We start from the raw sequence: 12,192 nt of genomic DNA on the forward strand, positions 1-12,192 counted from the left end.
TGGCTACCAGTAAAATTTAGAATAGAATTTAAAATCCTTCTCCTTACGTACAAAGCTCTTATTGGTCAGGCACCGTCGTATCTTAAAGAGCTCATAGTACCGTATTACCTGACTAGATCGCTGCGCTCTGAGAATGCAGGGCTACTCGTCATTCCTAGAGTCTCCAAAAGTAGAAATGGAGGCAGAGCCTTCAGCTACCAAGCTGAACCCCAGGAAGACTAGCTGTCGTCTAGGCGTCAGCTAATGGGGATTCTTTTCAATAAATTCAAATTCAAATTCCTCTCCTGTGGAACAAACTCCAGGCAGACACTGTCCCCATATTTAAGAGTAAACTTAAAACTTTCCTTTTTGATAAAGCTTACAGCTAGGACTTACGATAAGATTTTCTTCTGCTTAATTATGCTGCTATAGGCCTAGTCTGCCGGGGGATAATACTTTTCCTGATACTCTCTCTGTCTGTACCATTCATGTCTCATCAATGCATGTTACTAATTCAGCTTCTTCCCCGGAGTTGTTTGGGCTTTGTCGTCTCGCAGGTCACCGTTACTCATATATACTATCACTAGTTTAATATATAACTATAAAATTTATAGCCATAAAAACACCACCAGTGGTATGTCTCGCTGTATCGTAGCTGCTATTGCCTCTACTCATCATTGATCATGTTTGCCACCATAATTATTATCATTGTCATATTCTATCACCTTAGCTGTGCTTGTTTCTACTATTCTGTTGTATTAACTCACTTAACATATACGTCATATTCACATTACTATAGATATTATTATAGTTACTGTTAGACACACTTCAAGAGATGCAAGCAAAGCCTGTCTGTCTCTCTCTCTCTGTCCATCTGTGTTTCTTTTCTCTCTTTCTCTCTCCTTTTCTTCCTCCCCAACCAGTCAAGACAGATGGCTGTCCTCCACAGAGCTGGGTCTGTCCGACGTTCCTGCCTGATATAGGGAAGGTTTTCGTCGCCACCGTACTCTACAGAGGAATTGTTGGGTCTATGTAAATCATAAATAAGTCATTGAGTGTGGTCTTTACCTACTCTGTAAAGTGTCCTGAGATAACTTTTGTTATTATTTGACACTATAAATAAAATTGAATTGAATTGAATTGAATTGTAAGCTTTATCAAAAAGGAAAGTTTTAAGTTTACTCTTAAATATGGGGACGGTGTCTTTATTCCGAATAACAATTGGGAGTAGGTAAGGAGAAGGATTTTAAATTCTATTCTAGATTTTACAGGTAGCCAGTGCAAAGAAGCTAAAACAGGAGAAATATGTTATCTTCGATTTGTTTTAGTTAGTACACAAGCTGCAGCATTTTGGACCAACTGGACACTCTTAACAGACATATTGGAGCAGCCTGATAATAAGGAGTTGCAGTAGTCTCGCCTAGAAGTAACAAATGCATGGACTAGTTTTTCTGCATCTTTCTGAGACACAATGTTGCTAATCTTCACAATATTACGCAGGTGAAAATATGCAGTCCTTGTCGTTAGTTTTATGTGAGAATCGAAGGACATATCCTGATCAAAAATAACACCTAGATTCCTTACTGTGGTGCTGGAGCACAACAGGGCCAGGTACAATGACTTCAGTTTTATCTGAGTTTAACATCAGAAAATTGCAGGTCATCCAGCTTTTTATTTCCTTAATGCACATTTGAAGTTTATCTAACTGATCGGTTTCTTCTGGTTAATCGACAAATATAATTATGTATCATCAGCATAATGAAACTTTATGGAGTGCTTCCTTATAATATTTCCTAAGGGAAGCATATATAAGGTGAAAAGAATCGGTCCAAGGACAGAACCCTGGGGAACTCTGTGACTAACTTTAGTGTGAATGGAGGATTTGTCATTAACATGTACAAACTGAGATCTATCTGATAAATACGACTTAAACCAGCTCAGTGCGGTTCGTTTAATGCCAATTAGAAGCTCCAGTCTCTTTAGCAGGATGCAATGGTCAATAGTGTCGAAGGCAGCACTAAGATCTAGTAAAACAAGTACAGAGACAAGTGCTTGGTCTGAGGCTATTAGAAGGTCGTTCGTAATTTTTACAAGTGCTGTCTCAGTGCTATGATTCATTCTAAATACAGACTGGAAGTCCTCCAACAACTCATTACGTAAAAAGTCACACAGCTGATTGGCGACTAATTTCTCGAGGATCTTAAGAGTCAAAAGGAAGGTTAGATATAGGTCTATAGTTGGCTAGTACCTCAGGATCAAGCCTGGGCTTTTTAAGTAGAGGTTTAATTACAGCTACTTTAAAAGACTGTGGTACATAACCTGCTGAAAAGACATGTTAATCATGTCTAATACAGGAGTGCTAACTATAGGTAACACTTCTTTAAGTAACCTAGTTGGAATAGAGTCTAAGAGACAAGTAGAGGGCTTTGATGCTGAAATAGTAGATGTTAATTTGTTAAGGTCAACTGTAGAAAAGTAGTCCAAGAAGGTATCAGGTCGTACAGTTGTTTCTAAGGTTCCTGGGTTTGAAGAAAAATTGGTGCCAAGCGGGTTGATTTTATCTCTATTAGTTATAATTTTGTCATTAAAGAAGGTCATGAAGTCGTTACTACTGAGGGTTATAGGAATACATGGCTGAATAGAGCTGTGGCTCTCTGTCAGCCCGGCTACAGTGCTGAAAATAAATCTAGGATTGTTTTTAATTTCCTCTATTAAAGGTGAGTAATAGGCTGCTCTGGCATTACAGGGGCCTTATTTGTTTTAATTCAGGGGTTTGTGAGTTATACCACGGAGCTAACTTCCTCTGTTTCATTATATTCTTTTTTAAAGGAGCAACCGAGTCAAGTGTTGTTCGTAGTGAGCCTGCAACACTGTCAACAAGGTGATCAATTTCAGAGAGACTAACGTTAGTGCAGGAATCTTGAATATTAGGATAAGGCATTAAAGTAAATGCAGATGGAATCGCTTCCTTAAATTTAGTTATAGCACTATCAGAAAAACATCTAGTGTAGAAACTTTTGCCCAGAGGTGAGTAGTCCTGTAATACCAATTCAAAAGTTATTAAATAATGGTCTGATAAAATAGGATTCTGTGGAAAGACTATTAAGTCATTGATTTCTAACCATAAGCCAAAACAAGGTCGAGGGTGTGATTAAAACAGTGATAGGTTTATGTACAGTCTGACTAAAACCAATCGAATCTAATAGAGAGATAAACGCAATAATAGGGCTATTATTATCAACGGCCGAGTGAATATTAAAATCTCCTACAATAATTACTTTATCAGATATAAGGACTAAATTTGACAGAAACTCTGAGAATTCAGATAGAAATTCAGAGTACGGACCAGGAGCACGGTACACTATAACAAGTATAATTGGCTGCACAGTTTCCAGGTTGAATGTGAAAGGCCTATTAATCAACCCTAAACCTAGACTAGATTATAATTCATTTGAAAGTCTTGTTCTTTGTCTGAGTCATAAATAACTGCAACGTCTCCTCCTCAACCACTGCCTCGAGGAATATAGTATTAATATGACTGGGAGGAGTGGATTAATTTAGGCTAACATATTCTTCATGACACAGCCAGGTTTCAGTCAGAGAGTAAATCAATAGGGTTATCTGATATCAGATCATTTACTAATACAGCTTTAGATGACAGAGATCTGCTGTTTAAGTACACATTATCGCAGATTTGGTGTTTTTCTGTATAGCGCCTCTTCTGTTCATTTTTGATCTGGTTAATTTAGATGACCATGGGGCACACACTTGCCAGCGACCGCTCCTGGCTTCAGTACTGTTTGTCAATGATAAGTACTGAAACAGATGTATATGCAACAAAAAGAGGAAATGTATTATTTGGCCGGTAAACAATTTAGGTGGCCGGTAGTTCTTTCATCTACCGGTTAGTTTACAGCCCTGCTTGAATACATAATATAATCAGACTTGTGCTGTCAAGATATCAATTCATGGTGTTTTATTGACTTTGATCCACTAGCGATCCTCTATACACATAGGGGCCTCACAACACAATGCCCTGGTGCTTGGAGTACACCTTTTAGAAGGCCAGGGCACTCAAACTGTGGTTAACCCCTTCCACTGACATGACACCTTACCTGAGAGAGTGGTGAGGAGCTGGCTTTGAGAGGAGCCAGTTGGTAACCTCATCCCGACTACCTGGAGAGAGTAGAGATGTGGAGAGCGTCTCAGCGCAGATGTGATGAAGTGCAGATCTATTTCGGGATCAGCTACTTTGACTACCAGCTTCTGCAGGGGCAGCTCTGCTGAAGGTTAGGAAACAGTGAATTTAGGTTGACTTCTACACTACACTGCTTTAGTATTAGTATGTAGAACCCAGGATTAGGCATGGGCCGTTATGCGATTCTGACGGTATGACAACCTTTAGCAAAAATGTCATGGTTTCATGGTACTGAAATAACAGCTCTTACATTTACTGGGAGAGAGCGAGAGAGAGTGAGTGTGTGCGTGTGCGTGTGCGTGTTAATTCAAAGGTGGACCACAAAGTCTAGATGGTCCTGTCACATCACTCCCATTTTAGCAGAACTGCACTGGTTACCCAGTCATTTTAGAAAGTGGTGCAAATGTGAACATTTTAATTTTGAAAATCCCTTTTTGCGTAACCTTGAAAGTGCTATATAAATTTAAATTATTATAATAATTCATAACTCGTATATTCAAGAACTAATTTAACAAATGTAATAATTAATTTATTCAATCAAATTCTAAATGAGATGATCATGTTCAAAAACAATTCCATTTTTCCATTTGAAATGTTGTCTTTTTGCTATTTTCAATTACAATGGGGTGTCAATGATTTGCAAATCACTGCATTCCGTTTTTCATTTATATTTTACACAGCGTCCCAACTTTGGAAAGGGGTTGTATAATGTGGTTAAACTATACTAAAAAGAGAAACAGCTTGGACATCACCATTTGTAATCGAAATATGGCTATTTCAAATATTTCTTTTTTTCACAGATTAGTAAAGACGCTGTTTATTTTTTTTATTTGAGTTAAATCTGAAAAAAGTATCTGGTTTAAACGATTAAACAGTGAGGTTAGTCTCCCCCTAGTCTTGCATTGCCAGACCTATCTAGACAGGACTGTGTTATTGCTGGAATATGGATGGCTGTTAACAACATGTTAACATTCTGGGATAGGGGGAAATTATCAGGCTTGTTCGTCTTTCTTTAAACCAATCACAATTGTCTTGGGCCGGGCTAAGTCCGAGATGCAGCTATGGTGTCCTTGCAAAATAGATAGCTGAGCAAGGGCACGCCCACTTAGCTCCGACTGAGACAACTGTGATTGGTTTATAGAAATACAAACAAAGCCAGAGCTTTTTTCCCCCTATAGCAGAATGATATGCCCGTATTGCCAGACAATACTCCAGCACTGACAGAGCACTCTGAAGGTCTGGCTATGCAAGACTACTCTTACCCTAACCACTACAGGATTGGCCGCTGGTTCAGCACTTACTGTATTTCAACAAGAATAAAACATTTTCATCCTGCTCATCCTGTTACTTCACTTTGGTAGAAGCATCACAGCACCTGATTTAGCAGTCCTGGGATGATGTAAGACCCGTGCTGCCCCCATCACAGTCTGGATCTCCACGTGTAGGGACGTCAGGTTGGGGCTTGCGTCAAGCAGGATCTCCACAAGCCTGGTGCACGGTACGACACTGATGCTTAGATCAGTGAGAGAGCTGTAGGAACTCTCAGACAGCTGTTTAAGGGCACTGGTCAGGTCCAACATGTCTGCTTCCCTGAAGGTCGCTGCACAAGTAAACAGACACAAGCTGTCACTATTCTCTAAAGGTGAAATAACCCTCTAGTTCAGTTTTGTAGATTGATTAAATACAGCTATACTGTCTACACATCCCATGTACAGTATTTCAATTTATCCTTTTTTAGCTGAAATTCAATATCAATATTCTGATTGCTACACTGCCACCCCCATCCCTTTACTCCTCTCCTGACTGTTATCATTTGCATATCATTCCCTGTTGGGATGTAGATTTCAGCATGCAGAAAATATCTCATCCAAGAACTATAGATATATTTACAGTTGATGAAATCCATGACTTAGTTCTGTCAGGGTATTCAATTAGTGTCATATAACACGACATAGGAGTGGCTCAATTTTCACCTTTCTTCACTGCTGTAAAATGTAAATACCTTAATTCCATTATTTAGCATATGAATAGTGCATTGGTAGAACAAATTCTACACAGATAACGTTCAGTCGTTATGTTAAAGGTTCAGTTAATCCAAATCCCCAAAAGCAAAGATTTTGTCACTTGCCAAAAATGGTATCTGTCCATGTTAAATAGTTCTGATTTTATTTGTCCAATAATTCTTCCTCCACCCCAATATAGTGAAGCAGAATGCCTTTGCTGTAGTTTGTATCAACAAAAACAACAATGCTGAACGGATACATTTCCAGTCACCTTCAATGTATTGGAGTGGAAGGAGAACTATTAAATTGGAATTTAGGCAAATTTAACTTCAAGAGTTAGTGTTACATTTGTGACTCCAAGGAGCCTAAGATTAACAAGAAAATGATGCATTTATTCATGCATTTTAAAATGTTTCTACAATCTATGTAGACATATGAATGAAGTATAATAATAATAAATGTAACCTTCTAGTATAGCTCATTTCTTCTTTTGTTAAATAAAATAATGGTTTTAAAGAAAATCATATTAAAATGTCATGTATAATGTATCCCGTATAGTGTAGTGTTGGCATTGGGACCAAAATTCAGGCACAGGCACAAAGCTAATGTGCCTGAAAGGCTCAATTATAGGCCAAGACAGGAAAAGGTATCCAGTGGAGTTTTTGACCTAGTGTTATGGAGCTGTTTTTTAGGCCCCTGTTTTGTTTGTTTTGTGCCCACTGGAGACACGTCCACCTTCACTAGTCTACAGGAAGCTAGTTATGCGGCAATGCACCAACAAAGGCATTGAGTAAGAAGACTGCAAGCTAGTAAACATGGAAAACAACAATGCTAAAGTAAAATACTTATGTGGAACATATCCAACACCTTTGTTGGACGTCAGTGATACACAGGGCAACTATTGTTTTAACTTGTCACCAGTGTCAGAGGAAATTAAAAGACTTCTATTTATCAATGTTGCTGAAGCAAAGATACAAGGTATAAGGACCCCTGACCCCTGACCCCTAACCCTGAACTTACTGGCACATTATCAAACTTACAAAAGCTGTGAAGAGTTAGCGAGCGGAGGCAGAAAAATGTGGGTAGAGCAGAGTTCAGCACTCTGAGGGAGTCAGACCTACACTGGCCGATCTCCAGACAATCGATCTGTCCCCAAGGACAAGCCCCTGTGGAGGGACCACCACACGGAGTGAGGGTTTGACAGAGAACCTGTGGGTCCACAGTAAAGTTTGCTTTTTCAGATTCCTCCTCCACAGGCACAGAATCCAACTTTAAGCGTTTGCAGGGAGTGACTGAATCATCCTGATCTTCTGAAGTCCTGGTCCCAAGACTTGAACTGCAACTGGCCCGGTTCGCACTAGCTAAAGCTGCAAGTACCTTTTTGCTGTGCATTAGTTTGCTCAGCTCAGGGTTTACATACTGCGATCCCCTGCCATGTAGGATCCAGGCCAGCAGTGTGGGACATGGCACATGTACGACAAGTTTTTTAGCCACCCCGTGGTCTACCAGGCGATGAAGGACATACAACGCAGTTTGGGTCTTCCTCTTTGATAGATCAACGCACTGAGATACAGCAACACTCTCAATACGCTTCTCCAAGAGGTTCAGAAGAGGCCACTGCTCAGCAGTTAAACAATCAACTGGCGTAGTGAGTAAAAAATGTTTTATACATTTAGCTGCAGCCCACAGGAAAGAAGGGGTGTTTAAATTTGTGATGTTTCTATTGATGAAAGGGTTTCTGAAGCCATAGAATACGCAAGGAAAAAGTATTCTCATAACTTCCCTTTTGGTCTCTTCTTCTGTGTTGAAGTCTATTGTCTGAAATGTAAGACAGGATATATATTACATCTGGAGTCTAGATAATATTTTATGATATTTTTCATGATTAAAGAAGACATTGCACCTACATGTTTAGGTCCAGACATATCCTGTAGGACTGCATTCCACCCAGAGTAAGTTGATATCCCTGAGACGAAAAAAAATGACAAATGGAAACGTAACTATGAATGTTTCTGATCAAAACAAAAGGTACCGTCTCAAAGAACAAGAAATACAAAAAACAAAACTCTCTTTGCACTTCAACTAAAGTGACAGATCTGATGTTAGCTTCTTTGCACTGGCTACCTGTAAAATTGAGAATCTAATTTAAAATCCTTCTTCTTACCTACAAAGCTCTTATTGGTCAGGCTCCGTCGTATCTTAGGGCGCACTCTCACTGTCCGTCCGTACCGTGCCCCGTGCTTTAGGGTACTTGTCCCCCCCTCCCTCTCCCCCCGCGGCCCAGGCCCGTTTGTACTCACACTGCCTGGGCCCGAATGCTTCTTGCCTGCCTATACGTCATCACGCCGTAACACGTCACACACATTGAACGACGTCATCGCGATGTGTCGCTTTGTTTACAATTCTTTCCATAGACCTCAGAGTTTTTGTGCGTCTTGTCCAACTGTTTTTGAATATTTTCATCTGACCAAATCTGCAGTAAACACTCCACCTTCGCATCACAACAACGTGAACCTTTTGTTTTAAATGTCCGCGCATGGTCCGGGTCTTTTTTTTCTATGTCCGAACAGGCGCACATAAAATGACGTGGCCGTAGGCCTCGTACTCGCACACGTGCGCATGCTCGTGCTCGTACATGTGCAGACGTGCTTTACAAATAATCCTGTTCCTGATGCTCTGAGCTTCTCTCCTCTCTGTCTGTATTATTCATGTCTGATCAATACATGTTAATAATTCAGCTTCTTCAGTTGTTTGTGTTTTGTTGTCTCTCAGGTCTCTGCTGATCGTGGTGGTGCCTGCTACCGTGGTCCTGCATGACGCTTCCGGTTGCTATTATAACTATTACTCATATATATTATCATGAGTTTTTCTATTTAAAGATTTTTTTTTTGGCAGTTTTCAAGCCTTTTTTATATAGAACAGACAGGACATTGGGTGAGAGAGAGAGGGTGAGACATGCAACAAAGGGCCGCAGGTCGGAGTCGAACCCGTGGTTGTGCCTCGAGGACCTTCAGCCTCTTTACTTGGGGCGACTGTGCTAACCACTCACTCTTAAATTTGCAACCATAAAAACATTCAGTCGTATTTTATCAGCTGGTATAACTATTACTCATATCATTGATCATATTTACCACCATAATTACTATCATTATCACATTCTATCACCTTAGCTGCAGTTGTTTCTATTATTTATATCACTCTGGTATATTAACTGCCATTACATGTACGTCATATTTGCATTAATATAGATATTATAGTTGCTTTTGTGGTTGCTTGCATCTCTGGATCTGTCTGTGATTTGGCACTATAAATGAAAATGAATTGAACTGAACTGAAATTCTTACCTCTCTGGTTTAATGCAGGCTGGAGCTTATCTAGCTGACATACTGTAAGATTAGGAAGAAGATCCTTGATGAGAGGCGTTGGAAGATCTATGTTATGACAGAGTGGTTAACGTTAGCACATTCAACATTTGACACACAAACTCCCTCACCACAGGTGAGTAGCCAAAAGAGTAACAGAAAATCACTATGGCTAAGAAATGTCCTTCAAAGTATGTTGAACTGACAATAATCCATATGACAAACCAGACAATCAGAGGTGTGTGGATGTTCAAATGTGGCCTGAAGTGTACAGTAAAGCAGCAAATAACAATGATTTTCATCATCAATTAATCTGTTGATTATTTTCTCCATTAATGGATTAGTTGTTTGGTCTATAAAATGTGATAAAATGTGGATCAGTGTTTTCCAAAGCCCAGGAAGAAATCCTTAATTGTATTGTTTTATCCACAACACAAGGATATTCAGTTTACTGTCAAAGAGGAGGATAAAAAACTAAAATGATTATTTGATTATCGAAATGGTTGTAACTAATCGATTAATCCTTGAAGCTCTATATACAAGACATGGTTTCCACTATACATTTTGCAGTGGATCTGCTGATTTCTGCTTTTGGTGGTCACATTCAGAGGCCTCCCTGCATTTTCTGACAACAATCCTGATGTTACTGCATTCAGCTCAATGAGCTGGCTCGACTTGGTCACAAAGTTTCTCATTTTACAGCTCAACAGTACCCTAAAATATGTTTGAAAATACTTTATACGAGAAATAGGCAATACAGTAACAGAGTCTTGATTCATATTTGATTAGTGCTGCCTCGTTTCACAGTTTGATTCACACTGTGTCAGAGACTCTTCGGCTCTGAGTGGTTGTTGGTCAGGTGCAGTGGACACCTGCAGATGCCATTAGGAGCAGGCAGAGAGAAGTGGTGATAGGAATTACAGATCTTTGATGGGAGCTGGAGCTCATGGCTCCAGAAGAGCAGCTCATGGTTCTTTGTTAACTATCCTTTTTAAAAGGGGTGGGGGTTACTATTTATCTCCTAATATCGATCAGGCATTGTGCACACACGCCTGCCTGTCACACATGTTGAAAAAAAGTGTCAATGAAGGTGTGTTTGGTGTGTTTTGAGAGTAACAGTAGTATACGAGCTGTACATCCTGCAGCGAGCAGCTGCTGTTGTCAATGTAACAGCAACAGGAGGAGGCAGAAGTGCTGCGAAATGATAATAAAGGACATAAAGTGGAGAAGAGCCTGGCTTCTACCCTACAAATATTGCATATCAAACAAGGCTAAAGAAGTAAATTTGCTTAGATCTCTGATCTTGTTAAATAACAAAAAAAGTAATACCTTACTGAGTCATTATGAAAAGTTTTTCCATGAAGGCCCTGTTTGAACTATCTAATTTTTTTTTATTTTAGTTAGTATCATTCATTCAATTGTCTGTTTACTCGAGTAATAGTATTTCTACTTGAATACAATATTTTAATAAGGTTATTTTGGGATATTCAATGTCTGTGTGTTCACCGTTAACGTTAGCTATTCGTGTTCTCCATGGCTACTAACGTTAATGAGTGGAACAGAACTTACCAAGAAGAGCCTGAACACCCACAGCAGCGAAATGTGTCCTGGCAGCTTGGAAGCATATCTTCTTTAAACAAATATCCTTTGAATTTCTTAGGGCTGTTTTGCTGGCAGTGTCGTACATTGTTCAGCATGAAACAACGTTGTTAATTACGGTGTAAGCAGACACGGTGACCACCTGCCGGGACACAGCAGCACTCAGTCCGACAGCGTCAGAAGCGAGTTCTACTGTTCATGGCGGTTAAAAAAACAACGAAATTATACGGACACGTTCTTCTTCTTCTCTTTCGAATTTTAACGGCACTTTGCGCCCCAAGTGTTGTATTACCGCCACCCTCTGGAGTTCGATAACTCCTACAGCGTCCGGTTCGTCACCACCCTCTGTTCATCAGTCCTGTTCTGTTCACACTGGGTAGCTGAAACATCTTCTGCTTTGTCCGCTTCCACTCTGCTCTTTACCACTGCTCTATGCTGCCTTCACGTGCTATAATAATAATAATTCATTTTATTTATATAGCGCTTTTCAGAGACCCAAAGTCGCTTACAGAGTAGGACATAAAATATATACAGACGATAAACAACAGGAGACAAGGATGACAAGGATGACAGGGAAGCAAGGCGAAGGGGGCATGGGGTAATGGTGATACAGACAAATAGCCAGAAACAGGTACAACAATAGAGGTGGGGGGGTGGATGACGTGCTATGGAAAAGACGGTCCTTTCCACTTGTGAACTGGAAATTACCAGTGCGTTGTGTTCAAGTGTCTTCTTCTTCTTCTTCTTCTGGATTTGATTGGCGGCATCCAGTTTATAGGTGCATTGCCGCCACCTACCGGACTGGAGTGTGGAACATTAGATGACAGAAGAAGAAGAAAAAAAAAACCTTAAACCCTATCCATTAAGCCTGTTTCCCTTAAATATTTACACACATACCTCCTAATGCTTTCTGATCTTTGCAACATGTTCTCTACCGTAAAGCTCACTTTTTCCCTTTGCAGTGCTGATTTAAGATCTCTCCTCTCTCTCTCATATCCCTTGCATTCCATAAGAACATGCTGCAGTTTCAGGATGATCACACATTCTACAT

General features: G+C 39.9%; 1 protein-coding gene across 3 annotated transcripts in view; it reads right to left on the minus strand.

The window, feature by feature from the left end:
- The window catches only part of lrrc41 (leucine rich repeat containing 41), a 28,059-nt gene extending 16,736 nt beyond the window's left edge, over positions 1-11,323 (minus strand). Inside the window, exons 1-6 of one of the 3 annotated variants that reach the window (XM_083911028.1) lie at positions 11,112-11,323; positions 9,525-9,566; positions 8,088-8,146; positions 7,221-7,998; positions 5,553-5,777; positions 4,095-4,262 (exon numbers count right to left, since the gene is read on the minus strand). In XM_083911028.1, the coding sequence (XP_083767154.1) occupies positions 4,095-4,262; positions 5,553-5,777; positions 7,221-7,998; positions 8,088-8,146; positions 9,525-9,566; positions 11,112-11,229 (1,390 nt within the window). In that variant the 5' untranslated portion in view covers positions 11,230-11,323. Of the gene's footprint in view, positions 1-4,094; positions 4,263-5,552; positions 5,778-7,220; positions 7,999-8,087; positions 8,147-9,524; positions 9,612-11,111 lie in introns of all 3 variants that reach the window. The other 2 variants (XM_083911027.1, XM_083911026.1) reach the window with 2 other exon arrangements.
- Positions 11,324-12,192: the final 869 nt, after the last annotated feature.

Source organism: Echiichthys vipera (genome assembly GCF_963691815.1).
Source record: "Echiichthys vipera genome assembly, chromosome: 3".
Taxonomy (NCBI): domain Eukaryota; kingdom Metazoa; phylum Chordata; class Actinopteri; order Perciformes; family Trachinidae; genus Echiichthys; species Echiichthys vipera.